The 12,656-nt window shown below is 51.6% G+C and overlaps 1 protein-coding gene across 2 annotated transcripts in view; it reads right to left on the reverse strand.

Moving 5' to 3' along the window:
* LOC145360384 (tolloid-like protein 2) overlaps positions 1-12,656 on the reverse strand; it is a 186,934-nt gene that overhangs the window by 57,889 nt on the left and 116,389 nt on the right. For both annotated transcript variants that reach the window (XM_080215578.1, XM_080215577.1), the window contains exons 8-10: positions 11,138-11,262; positions 2,868-2,983; positions 471-573 (exon numbers count right to left, since the gene is read on the reverse strand). In XM_080215578.1, the coding sequence (XP_080071704.1) occupies positions 471-573; positions 2,868-2,983; positions 11,138-11,262 (344 nt within the window). The remainder of the gene's footprint in view (positions 1-470; positions 574-2,867; positions 2,984-11,137; positions 11,263-12,656) is intronic.

Consider the following 12,656-nt stretch of genomic DNA (forward strand, 5'->3'; position numbering starts at 1 on the left):
GCATCATGTGGGCAGGTTTGCTTTTTGTGCTAAGTCTGAAGATGGGTGTGTGTCTTTGGGATGGTGTTTAACTTGGAACAACAGAGATAGCTAGCTGTTAGGAGTTACACTGTGTCACGTTTAAGCATTTTAATTGGTAAAAGCTATGTTAATTCTTTCTGTTTTATTCTAAGTGTGTTCTTAAATAAAGTTTGTTTTGATAAAAGCTCCCTATTGGGTCACTGGAATTATACCTGGAGTGGAACACTTTATGCTCACCCTTATCAGATGTCAAAGTTAGGGTTTGGGCTAACTTCACAAAACACCTTGGAGTTTCTGGCCTGGATGTTAACAGAGCTGAACCTGGAACCTTGCAATGTGTTACTAAATGCACCACAGCAACAGCAGGAAGACTGGAGGAAGGGAAGTTTCACCCGGACAAAAACACTTTGCAAAAACCGTACAACATTGAGAGGTGAGAGATATCGTACCCAGGAGTGGCGCCTTCCTCCAGTACCCGTTCCGTACCTCGATGTAATCGTACCAGCACAGACTGCTCTTGTACAGGTCCATGGTGGTAAAGTTTAAAATGATCTGCAAAACACACAGCAGTTTGTTCAAACCTTTCGAAACATCTCCATCGCTTCCAAACTGATCACTAACTGAGCTTCTGGTTACATCTCCAAGTAGCCCTTTACGGGGCTTGGTGTCAAACCTTTGTTTGAATATTCTGCTGTGACGGGCCACTGGGATCTTACTGTGCCAGTCCCTTACAGCCAATGGATGGAGTTGCAGTGTGTACAGAGTTCAGGCACTGTGACCCCGGGTGATTCAGTCAGTAACTGCAGCACAATAGTGAGCCACTGCGTTTTATAAATAATTAGTTACGGGACCTGGGTGTCGCTGGCTGGGCCAGTATTTATTGCCCATCCCTAGTTGCCCTTGAGAAGGTTGTGGTGAGCTGCCTTCTTGGATCGCTGCAGTCCCTGAGAGGTATGTACACCCACAGGGCTGTTAGGGAGGCAGTTCCAGGACACTGACCCGGTGACAGTGAAGGAACAGCGGGCGATGTATTTCCAAGACAAGATGGTGAGTGAGTTGCGCCTGTGTGTGGAGCGGGACTGAATGTGGGGGACAGCATTGATTCATTGACCCAGATTAAGAAATTACAGAACCGCCTGCAATATTTTGGCGTTTGGATTGGGTGGCATGGTGGTACAGTGGGTTAGCACTGCCGCCTCAGAGCGCCAGGGTCCTGGGTTCGATTCCTGGCTGGGGTCACTGTCTGTGTGGAGTCTGAACGCTGTCTGCGTGGGTTTCCTCCGGGTGCTCCGGTTTCCTCCCACACTCCAACGATGTGCGGTTAGGTGGCCTGGCCGTGTTAAATTGCCCCTTAGTGTCGGGAGATTAGCAGGGTTACATAGGTTATAGGGATAGGGTCTGGGTGGGATTGTGGTTGGTGCAGATGGGCCAAGTGGCCTCCTCCAGCACTGTAGGGATTCTATGAGTTCCTAAATCCTGCCCGGAACATGGTACTTCCCAGCTTTACAGGGATGAGAATGGGAGTTGAACACAAGGAGCTCCGGTTTCCTCCCTCATCCCAAAAAACATGCTCTTAGGCTGATTGGTGTTACAAATTGTCCCTAAATTAGTCTTTCCTCAATCTTCCCCAATAGGTGCAGACAAAGGTCATGGGTAGAAGACGCTCACAATGGTGGTGTGGGCTCGTTGGGCCGAAGGGCCCGTTTCCCAGGCTGTGTTGTTCTTTACACTGGAGTTGGACTCTGGTTATCCAGGAGTGAGGATCACAATGTGTGAGGTAGAGCTTCTCAGAGACATTCTGAACTTGGCCTATTTCTTTGGTCAGTCAGGGGACCCCTTTTGGAGAAGCGTGCACCCTGAGAAATTGACCTCAACATTGAAGTCACTGCCCCAGAAACGACACTGAACAGATTCCGACTGTCTTCCTTTCACCAACAGGGCGGTGGTTCCTGCTCCTATGGACAATCAGGCCTGAGGGACAACCCCATCTCAATCTGATGGGGAAGCAGTGTCAAAGGTAGAGGAAGCTAAGCTGTGAGTTAGTAACAGGCAAGTTTACAATCCAGCAAGAACTCCACCCTCTGTTCATCCACCCTCATACCCCCCCCGCCCACCAAGTGGCTGTGACAATAACCCTCACTCGCTCCCTCTGGATCCTTCCAGGGATCTTCAGGAACCTGTCTGGTATTTCCTGGTCTGTAGCAGCCCTGCTGTGTTAAGGTTGTAGTTTGTACCTTGTTTTCTCATGTGTGGATCATATTAATATCTCGATAGATTTGGTGTCACAGATACCGAGGGCAACAGCCCATTCCCAGGCCACTGGTCGCGCCCAAGCTGCCAACCTGTGGACATCTCTGATGTGGAGATGCCAGCATTGGACAGGGGTGGGCTCAGTAAGATGTCTCACAACACCAGGGACCCGGGTTCGATTCCCGGCTCGGGTCACTGCCTGTGCAAAGTTTGCACATTCTCCCCGTGTCTGTGTGGGTTTCCTCCGGGTGCTCCGTTTTTCTCCCACAGTCATAAAGGAAAGATGTGCTGGTGGATTGGCCGTGCTAAATCGCCCCTTAGTGCCCCAGGATGTGTAGGTTAGAGGGATGAGTGGGAAGTGTGTGAGGTTATGGGGATTGGTTGGAGGGTGGGCCCTCGTTAAGGTACTCTGTCAGAGAGTCAGTACAGACTTGATGGGCAGAATGGCCTCCTTCTGCACTGTAGGGATTGTACGAACCTTTCCCCAGTTCCTGCAGTCCCACAGCCTCTTCCCGGTATTGGTGGAACTTCACCCACACACACACACCGGAGACAGCGGGGACATTCGCTCCAACAATCCCGTGGGATGGTCTCACCTTCTCTCCCGGAGTCACAGATATTCTCCAAATACAGTGACTGAAAGTGGGATATCCATTCGGAAAGCCTGGGGTTGAGAAATTCCCCACAGAATCCTGCAGACTCTCACCGCAGACTGCAACACAAAATACCCGGAATCTGAGAGGAAGCCGGAATATCATCCAGAGCGAGAGAGAGGAGAAAGAGGATACAGAGAGCGAGCAGGGGGTTAGAGGGAGAGGGTGAGGGGGGGTTAGAGGGAGAAGGTGGGGGGGTTAGAGGGAGGGGGTGAGGGAGGGTTAGAGGGAGGGGGGTTTAGAGGGAGAGGGTGAGGGGGGGTTAGAGGGACAAGGTGGGGGGGTTAGAGGGAGGGGGTGAGGGGGGGGTTAGAGGGAGAGGGTGATGGGGGGGTTAGAGGGGGAGGGTGAGGGGGGGTTAGAGGGAGAAGGTGGGGGGGTTAGAGGGAGGGGGTGAGGGGGGGGTTAGAGGGAGAGGGTGATGGGGGGGTTAGAGGGGGAGGGTGAGGGGGGTTAGTGGGAGAGGGTGAGGGGGGTTAGAGGGAGAGGGTGAGGGGGGTTAGAGGGAGGGGGTGATGGGGGGGTTAGAGGGGGAGGGTGAGGGGGGGTTAGTGGGAGAGGGTGGGGGGTGTTGAGGGAGAAGGTGAGGGGGGGTTAGAGGGAGAGGGTGAGGGGGGTTAGTGGGAGAGGGTGGGGGGTGTTGAGGGAGAAGGTGGGGGGTGTTAGAGGGAGAGGGTGAGGGGGGTTAGAGGGAGGGGGTGATGGGGGGGTTAGAGGGGGAGGGTGAGGGGGGTTAGAGGGGGAGAGTGAGGGGGTTGGAGGGGGAGGGGGAGTGACGGAGTTGGGGGAGAATCAGAGAGTCACACAGTGCACAAACGGCCCTTCGGCCCATCAAGTCTGCAATGACGGTAACTAAAGTCACACTAATCCCATTCTCCTGCACTTGTCCCAAATCCCTGAATGTTTTGATATTTCAGGTGCTCATTAAAATATCTGTTAAAGGTACGAAGGTTTCCAGCTTCTGCTACCTTCCCAGGCACAGCATTCCAGATTCTCAACACCCTCAGTGAACGGTTTTCCCAAATCCCCACCAAGACTGCTCCCTCAGCACTGACCCTCTGACAGTGCAGCACTCCCTCAGCACTGACCCTCTGACAGTGCGGCACTCCCTCAGCACTGACCCTCTGACAGTGCGGCACTCCCTCAGCACTGACCCTCTGACAGTGCGGCGCTCCCTCAGCACTGACCCTCTGACAGTGCGGCGCTCCCTCAGCACTGACCCTCTGACAGTGCGGCGCTCCCTCAGCACTGACCCTCTGACAGTGCGGCGCTCCCTCAGCACTGACCCTCTGACAGTGCGGCGCTCCCTCAGCACTGACCCTCTGACAGTGCGGCGCTCCCTCAGCACTGACCCTCTGACAGTGCGGCGCTCCCTCAGCACTGACCCTCTGACAGTGCGGTGCTCCCTCAGCACTGACCCTCTGACAGTGCGGCGCTCCCTCAGCACTGACCCTCTGACAGTGCAGCGCTCCCTCAGCACTGACCCTCTGACAGTGCGGCGCTCCCTCAGCACTGACCCTCTGACAGTGCGGCGCTCCCTCAGCACTGACCCTCTGACAGTGCGGCGCTCCCTCAGCACTGACCCTCTGACAGTGCGGTGCTCCCTCAGCACTGACCCTCTGACAGTGCGGCACTCCCTCAGCACTGACCCTCTGACAGTGCGGCACTCCCTCAGCACTGACCCTCTGACAGTGCGGCACTCCCTCAGCACTGACCCTCTGACAGTGTGGCACTCCCTCAGTACTGACCCCCTGACAGTGCGGCACTCCCTCAGCACTGACCCTCTGACAGTGCGGCACTCCCTCAGCACTGACCCTCTGACAGTGCGGCACTCCCTCAGCACTGACCCTCTGACAGTGTGGCACTCCCTCAGTACTGACCCCCTGACAGTGCGGCACTCCCTCAGCACTGACCCTCTGACAGTGCGGCACTCCCTCAGCACTGACCCTCTGACAGTGTGGCACTCCCTCAGTACTGACCCCCTGACAGTGCGGCGCTCCCTCAGCACTGACCCTCTGACAGTGCGGTGCTCCCTCAGCACTGACCCTCTGACAGTGCGGCACTCCCTCAGCACTGACCCTCTGACAGTGTGGCACTCCCTCAGTACTGACCCCCTGACAGTGCGGCACTCCCTCAGTACTGACCCTCTGACAGTGCGGCACTCCCTCAGCACTGACCCTCTGACAGTGCGGCACTCCCTCAGCACTGACCCCCTGACAGTGCGGCACTCCCTCAGCACTGACCCTCTGACAGTGCGGTGCTCCCTCAGCACTGACCCTCTGACAGTGCGGCACTCCCTCAGCACTGACCCTCTGACAGTGTGGCACTCCCTCAGTACTGACCCCCTGACAGTGCGGCACTCCCTCAGCACTGACCCTCTGACAGTGCGGCACTCCCTCGGCACTGACCCTCTGACAGTGCGGCACTCCCTCGGCACTGACCCTCTGACAGTGCGGCACTCCCTCAGCACTGACCCTCTGACAGTGCGGCACTCCCTCAGCACTGACCCTCTGACAGTGCGGCACTCCCTCAGCACTGACCCTCTGACAGTGCGGCACTCCCTCAGTGCCACGCTATATTCAGCTTTTGTAATTGGGTTTTTGGAGTGGGACTTGTATAACCTCCAGCTCCGAGGTGGGAGGGCTGGGCCGTGAGCCACAGGTCTGTGTGTAAAGATAGGAAAGTTCAGACAGGAGTGTGGAGAGACCGAGCTCCTTGTTCTCCCAGAGTGAGTGGAAGATCAAACAAAGTGCTGAGACTGTTAAATACACTCTGCTTGCCACTGACGGAGAGAGCTAATCAAGCAGTTTCTCATGCCAGCTCGTACTCTAATACTGCAGCAACCGGCATCTGGAATACTCGAGTCAAAACTGTCTCTTAAAAACCCCTCAGCAATATAACACACTGCAGGAAGGCTGCACATTTACACTCGGGGAGCAGCTGAGTGAAGCAGGAACCAGCCTCTCCCCAGGGTCTGCTCTGTTGGTTATTTCACACTGGGAGCCACCCTCCTGCTCTGTGCTTGTTCACCTTCTGGCTGCTGCTTTGATTCTCACCCGGCGATGCCTCAGGAAGTAAAACTCACAGCAAACACCTGTCAATATCACTCACAGCTGGAGGGGGATGCAGGGCTTCCCTTTGATCAAATCTTTTACAAGAAGATCAGTGGAAGGCTACAACAATTAAGGCCGGTTTAATGAATTGTTCAAAGAATATTTGTGTCGGGTTCCTGCCAGGTGATTGCTTTCTGCTTCAGAAACTGTTCCAGCCCCGAACAGCAGTAACACATGTCTGACACTGCCTGTAGCTAGGCCAGAACGTCACACACCCTGTCTGCCGTACTCTTGAATCCCATGTAGATTACTGTCAGGCTAACTCCCCCCCCAGCCTGAACCCAGATAGTCACACACCCTGTGTGCTATCAAACCCTGTGCAGATTACTGCCAGGCTAACTCCCCCAGTCTGAACCCAGCAGCTCTTTGGGGGACACAACATTCCAGGATTTGGGAAAAATTAGTGGATCCTCCTCGTTACCTCCCATGTATACCACACACACACACGCACTCACAAACTCACTCAGACACACACACACACACACACACACACACACACACACACACACACACATACACACAGAAACTCACACACACACACACACACACACACACTCACAAACTCACTCAGACACACACACACACACAAACTGACACACACACACACACACACACATACACACACACACACTCACACACACACACACACAGAAACTCACACACACACACACTCACAAACTCACTCAGACACACACACACACACACAAACTGACACACACACACACACACATACACACACACACACTCACACACACACACACACTCACACACACACACACACACACACACAGAAACTCACACACACACACACACAAACACTCACAAACTCACTCAGACACACACACACACACACACACACAAACTGACACACACACACACATACACACACACACTCACACACACACACAGAAACTCACACACATACACACACACACACACACACACTCACAAACTCACTCAGACACACACACACACACACAAACTGACACACACACACACACACTCTCACAAACTCACTCAGACACACACACACACTCTCACAAACTCACTCAGACACACACACACACACAAACTGACACACACACACACACACAAACTCACACACACACTCTCACAAACTCACTCAGACACACACACACACACTCTCACAAACACACACACACACACACAGTAACACACACACACACACACTCTCACACACACACACTCTCACACACACACACACACATTTACAAACACACTCACACACTCAACACGTGCGGACAAACTCATACACATCCACACACTCATTCACGCAAACACACACGTACTCACACTCACTCTACAGTGGCACACAGACACACCCACACTCGTAACAGCTGGAGATCACAGAGCATCTGTTTAGAAACTCCCCAAACCACAGAGGCAACAGTACCCAGAAACCACCCCCCCCCACCCCCCACAGCTCACCCTGGGACACTGCTCCCAAACTGGAAACACCACCCCCCTCTGCCTCTGGAAGCATTGCTTCCACTGCCCTCAGCATAAAAACCCACCCTGAAGCCTCTGGATTGTGTTCCTCTTGATATAAAAGCCAGCTGTCCATCAGCCTTTACATTCTCCAACCCCGAGTCTCTGCGTTTCCACTGTCACTGACCCTTTATAAAGTATCCTGTTCTTTCCTTTCATTACATCCAAAGTGGATGATCTCACATCTGCTGATGTTAAAATCCATTTGCCACAGTTTTGCTATGAATCTGGTAATATCTCTTGAGAATTCTATGCATTGTTCCCAATGTCATGTTTCAGTGTGTGATCAGCAAATTCATAAATGTAGTTTTCTGGTCTATCGTCTGGGTCAGTTTTGGGCCTCACACCTCAGGAAGGATGTGGAGACCTTGGAGGAGGTCCACATGAATGATCCCAGGAATGATGGGTTTGTCATATGAGGAGCGCTTGAGGAGTTTGGGTCTGTACTCAATGGAGTTTGGAAGGATGAGGAGGGGGGTGGCATCTGATTGAAACTTACAGCATACTCAGGGGCCTCTGAGTGGGTTTCCTCCGGGTGCTCCGGTTTCCTCCCACATTCTGAAAGACGTGCTGGTTAGGTACCTGAACAGGCATCAGAGTGTGTAACTTCATTGCAGTGTTAATGTAAGCCTTATTAGTCTTATATAAGCCTTAATAAATCTGTTGCACATTCTCCTCGTGTCTGCGTGGGTTTCCTCCGGGTGCTCCGGTTTCCTCCCACAGTCCAAAGATGTGCAGGTTAGATTGATTGGTCATGCTAAGAAATTGCCCCTTAGGGTCCTGGGATGTGTAGGTTAGAGGGATTAGTGGGTAAATGTGTAGGGATATGGGGGTAGGGCCTGGGTGGGATTGTGTTCGGTGCAGACTCGATGGGCCGAAGGGCCTCTTTCTGCACTGTCGGGTTCTATGATTCTAAATAGTCTCTTAAAAAAAATTTAGAGCATTTTTATGAATTTTTATAACTACCCATAGTTATGAGTAGAGGCTGAATAGACTGGGTCTGTACTCGTTGGAGTTTAGAAGGATGAGGGGGGATCTTATAGAGACGTACAAGATAATGAAGGGGATGGATAGGGTAGAGGTAGAGAGATTCTTCCCACTTAGAAAGGATAGCAGGACTAGGGGGCACAGCCTCAAGATAAGGAGAGGGGGTGCAGTTTAGAACGGAGTTGAGGAGGAACTTCTTCACTCAAAGGGTGGTGAATCTCTGGAATTCTCTGCCCGTTGAAGTGGTGGAGGCTACCTCGCTAAATATATTTAAGACACGGGTAGATAGGTTTCTGATAGACAGGGGAATTAAGGGTTATGGGGAGAGAGCGGGAAAGTGGAACTGATCCACTTCAGATCAGCCATGATCTTATTGAATGGTGGGGCAGGCTCGAAGGGCTAGATGGCCGACTCCTGCTCCTATTTCTTATGTTCTTATGAATCAAATTTGGTTTGCTTGCTCGTAGTCTCTGGGACACATTGTTATTGAAAACTACCAGAGTCACACTTGGGAAATTTGTCCGCTTTCTGACGCCAACTCATCACAAGCAATATAAAATTCAAACCCCACCACCCCCACACCCCCACCCACAGCGTTAAACCCCCCTCTGCCTTTACTTCTCTCCCCACTCTTCCCAGTCCGAAGGTTGAACCCACAAAAATAAATCCAGGCTGACCACTCCAGTGCGCTGCTGAGGGAGTGCTGCACTGCCGGAGGTGCTGTCTTTCAGATTTGTTGCTTTGGTGGGTATTTCGGATCTCGTGGAGCTGATCTGAAGCAGAGCAGGGGAGTTCTCCCTCGCATCCTGGCCAATATTTATCCCTCAACAAACATCACAATATCAAAGCACTGTTTATGGGATCTTGCTGTGCACACTCACTCTGACTCTGGCCTTTTGGATGTCCTTTGTTTCACCACAGAAAATAAATCTTCAGCTGCCTGGACCTGTAAACTCCACAATTCGATCAGTAAACCTTCCCTCTCTCATACAGCCCCACAGCACAGAAAAGGCCCTTCAGCCCATCGAGTCTACACCAACAATATCTACTGCTAAAGTCTCACTAATCCCATTTTCCTGCACTGGTCCCATATCCGGGATACAGAGCCTATATCCCAACACCAGGAACAGGGGATTCGGAGCCTGTACCCCGATACCTTTCACACAGTCAGAGTCGTACAGCCCATCAAGTCTACACCACAATACCACTCACGCTGCGCTCATCCCATTTTCCACATCTCTTTAACATCTCTTCACTCTCACTAATAAGAGGTTACTGAGATCGAAGAGATGTTAAAAATCAATAGAAAGGTAAAGTATTTTTAACAAACAGCAGCAAAGAACAATGAGGGTGGGGGGGGGAGTCCCTCAGACAGACACTGTAGCTGACAACTGATCACTGGTGATGGTATTTGATGAGTACTTGACATGTCCGTACTCCCGGAATATTGGCCCTGCTCTCTGCCCACTCTCAGTGGAGCTCCTATCTCTGTTGAAGGGTGGATCAGATCCTGTTAATATTCTGGGTGAGGTCAGGCTGGTTTGCAAGCCCTCACTCTCACTGTCGCTCAGTTCATGGGTCTGCCTGTGTAACCAGGCATCCAATCATAGCGAATTTATATAAAATTAGCACGAAATACCATCAGGAGAACACCTCTCACCAGCTCATTTTACACAGCTCTTCATTTCCCTCACACTGAAATCAACTGATTCCTGATCACCTTTTTACACACTCACACCCGCTTTACACACTCACACCCACTTTACACACTCACACCCATTTTACACACTCACACCCGCTTTACACACTCACACCCACTTTACACACTCACACCCATTTTACACACTCACACCCATTTTACACACACCTGCTGACACACTCACACCTGTTTTACACACTCGCATCGTTTATACATTCACACCCGCTTTACACACTCACACTCGCTTTACATACTCACACCCTTTTACACACTCACATCTGTTTTACACACGCGTGTGTGCTTTACACACACATCCATTTTACACACACATGCTCATTTTACACACACCTGCTGACACACTCACACCTGTTTTACACACTTACATCCATTTATACACACACCCATTTACACATTCGCACCCGTTTTATACACTCGCATCCGTTTTACACACACCCATTTTACATACACACCCATTTACACACACACACCTGTTTACACACACACTTGTTTTACACACTCACTTGTTTTACACACTCACGCCCATTACACACTCGCACCCATTTAGGCACACACCGTTTACACACTCACTCTCACACCCATTTACACACACACACACATTTTACACACTCACACCCACTTCCACATTCACACTCATTTAGACACACTTGCATTCACACACTTGCATCCATTTTACACACTCGTGTCTATTTTAGATTGCCTCAGTCACATTAATCCAGCTGTGTTTGATCCATTTGTAGGGTTAATGTTTGGATGTGAGCTGTCCTGTCCGTAGGCACACAGCCCAGACTCAGGTTGAACAGACACTAAGATTTATGGATGATATTTTTGTCTAATTAAATCTCAAAAGGTTTCGGAGAAGCGAAGGCAGAGTCTTAGCCGGTTACCTGGACATCGGTACAGTTTCTTGGCTTGGGTAATGTCTCCTTGGCTCAGTTTTACTCTCTGACCAATGGAAGGTCTCACTCCACTCTCGTCCCTCCGAGGGAGAATGGTGTCCAAGAAAACACCCCTTTGGATTGAAGAGAGAGAGCGACAGCCCATGAATATGACCAAATCAGCAACGGAGGGCTCATTGCAAACACGTTTGAACCAGTCAAACAGGAATTTAGTTGTCAAATAAAAAAGTAACTGCAGCAGATAGAGGGATGTTAATGATAGTATTGATCAGCAGGCTGAATTACTCACTATCAGGTGGAACCAAACTGAAACGGTGCGGCACGCTGGCACAATGGGTTAGCACTGCTGCTTCACAATGCCAGGGACCTGTGTTCAATTCCCAGCTCGGGTCACTGTCTGTGTGGAGTTTGCACATTCTCCCCGTGTCTGCGTGGGTTTCCTCCGGGTGCCCCAGTTTTCTCCCACAGTCTCTATGGGTTAGGTTGATTGGCCATGTTACATTTGCCCCTTAGCCTCAGGGAGACTAGCAGGGTAAATACAGGGGATTACAGAGATATTGCAATCTCATGATTGTTGATGGTGCAGACTCGATGGGCTGAATGGTCTCCTTCTGCACTGTCGATCTTCCATGATTCAATGCAACACGGCACTCAACTTCCGATCTCCGGCAAATTTTGTATTCCTTGGAAATGTTATTCGGAAGAGTGACCATATTAAAGGGTGTGGGAGGAGTGACCATTGTAAGGGGTGTGGGAGGAGTGGTCAGTGTAAGGGGTGTGGGGGGAGTGACCATTGTAAGGGGTGTGGGAGGAGTGACCATTGTAAGGGGTGTGGGAGGAGTGGTCAGTGTAAGGGGTGTGGGAGGAGTGGTCAGTGTAAGGGGTGTGGGAGGAGTGGTCAGTGTAAGGGGTGTGGGAGGAGTGGTCAGTGTAAGGGGTGTGGGAGGAGTGGTCAGTGTAAGGGGTGTGGGAGGAGTGACCATTGTAAGGGGTGTGGGAGGAGTGGTCAGTGTAAGGGGTGTGGGAGGAGTGGTCAGTGTAAGGGGTGTGGGAGGAGTGGTCAGTGTAAGGGGTGTGGGAGGAGTGACCATTGTAAGGGGTGTGGGAGGAGTGACCATTGTAAGGGGTTTGGGAGGAGTGACCATTGTAAGGGGTGTGGGAGGAGTGGTCAGTGTAAGGGGTGTGGGAGGAGTGGTCAGTGTAAGGGGTGTGGGAGGAGTGGTCAGTGTAAGGGGTTTGGGAGGAGTGACCATTGTAAGGGGTTTGGGAGGAGTGACCATTGTAAGGGGTGTGGGAGGAGTGGTCAGTGTAAGGGGTGTGGGAGGAGTGGTCAGTGTAAGGGGTGTGGGAGGAGTGGTCAGTGTAAGGGGTGTGGGAGGAGTGGTCAGTGTAAGGGGTGTGGGGGGAGTGACCATTGTAAGGGGTGTGGGAGGAGTGACCATTGTAAGGGGTTTGGGAGGAGTGACCATTGTAAGGGGTGTGGGAGGAGTGACCATTGTAAGGGGTG

Source organism: Carcharhinus amblyrhynchos, chromosome 31 (assembly GCF_965287045.1).
Source record: "Carcharhinus amblyrhynchos chromosome 31, sCarAmb.v2.hapA, whole genome shotgun sequence".
Lineage (NCBI taxonomy): Eukaryota > Metazoa > Chordata > Chondrichthyes > Carcharhiniformes > Carcharhinidae > Carcharhinus > Carcharhinus amblyrhynchos.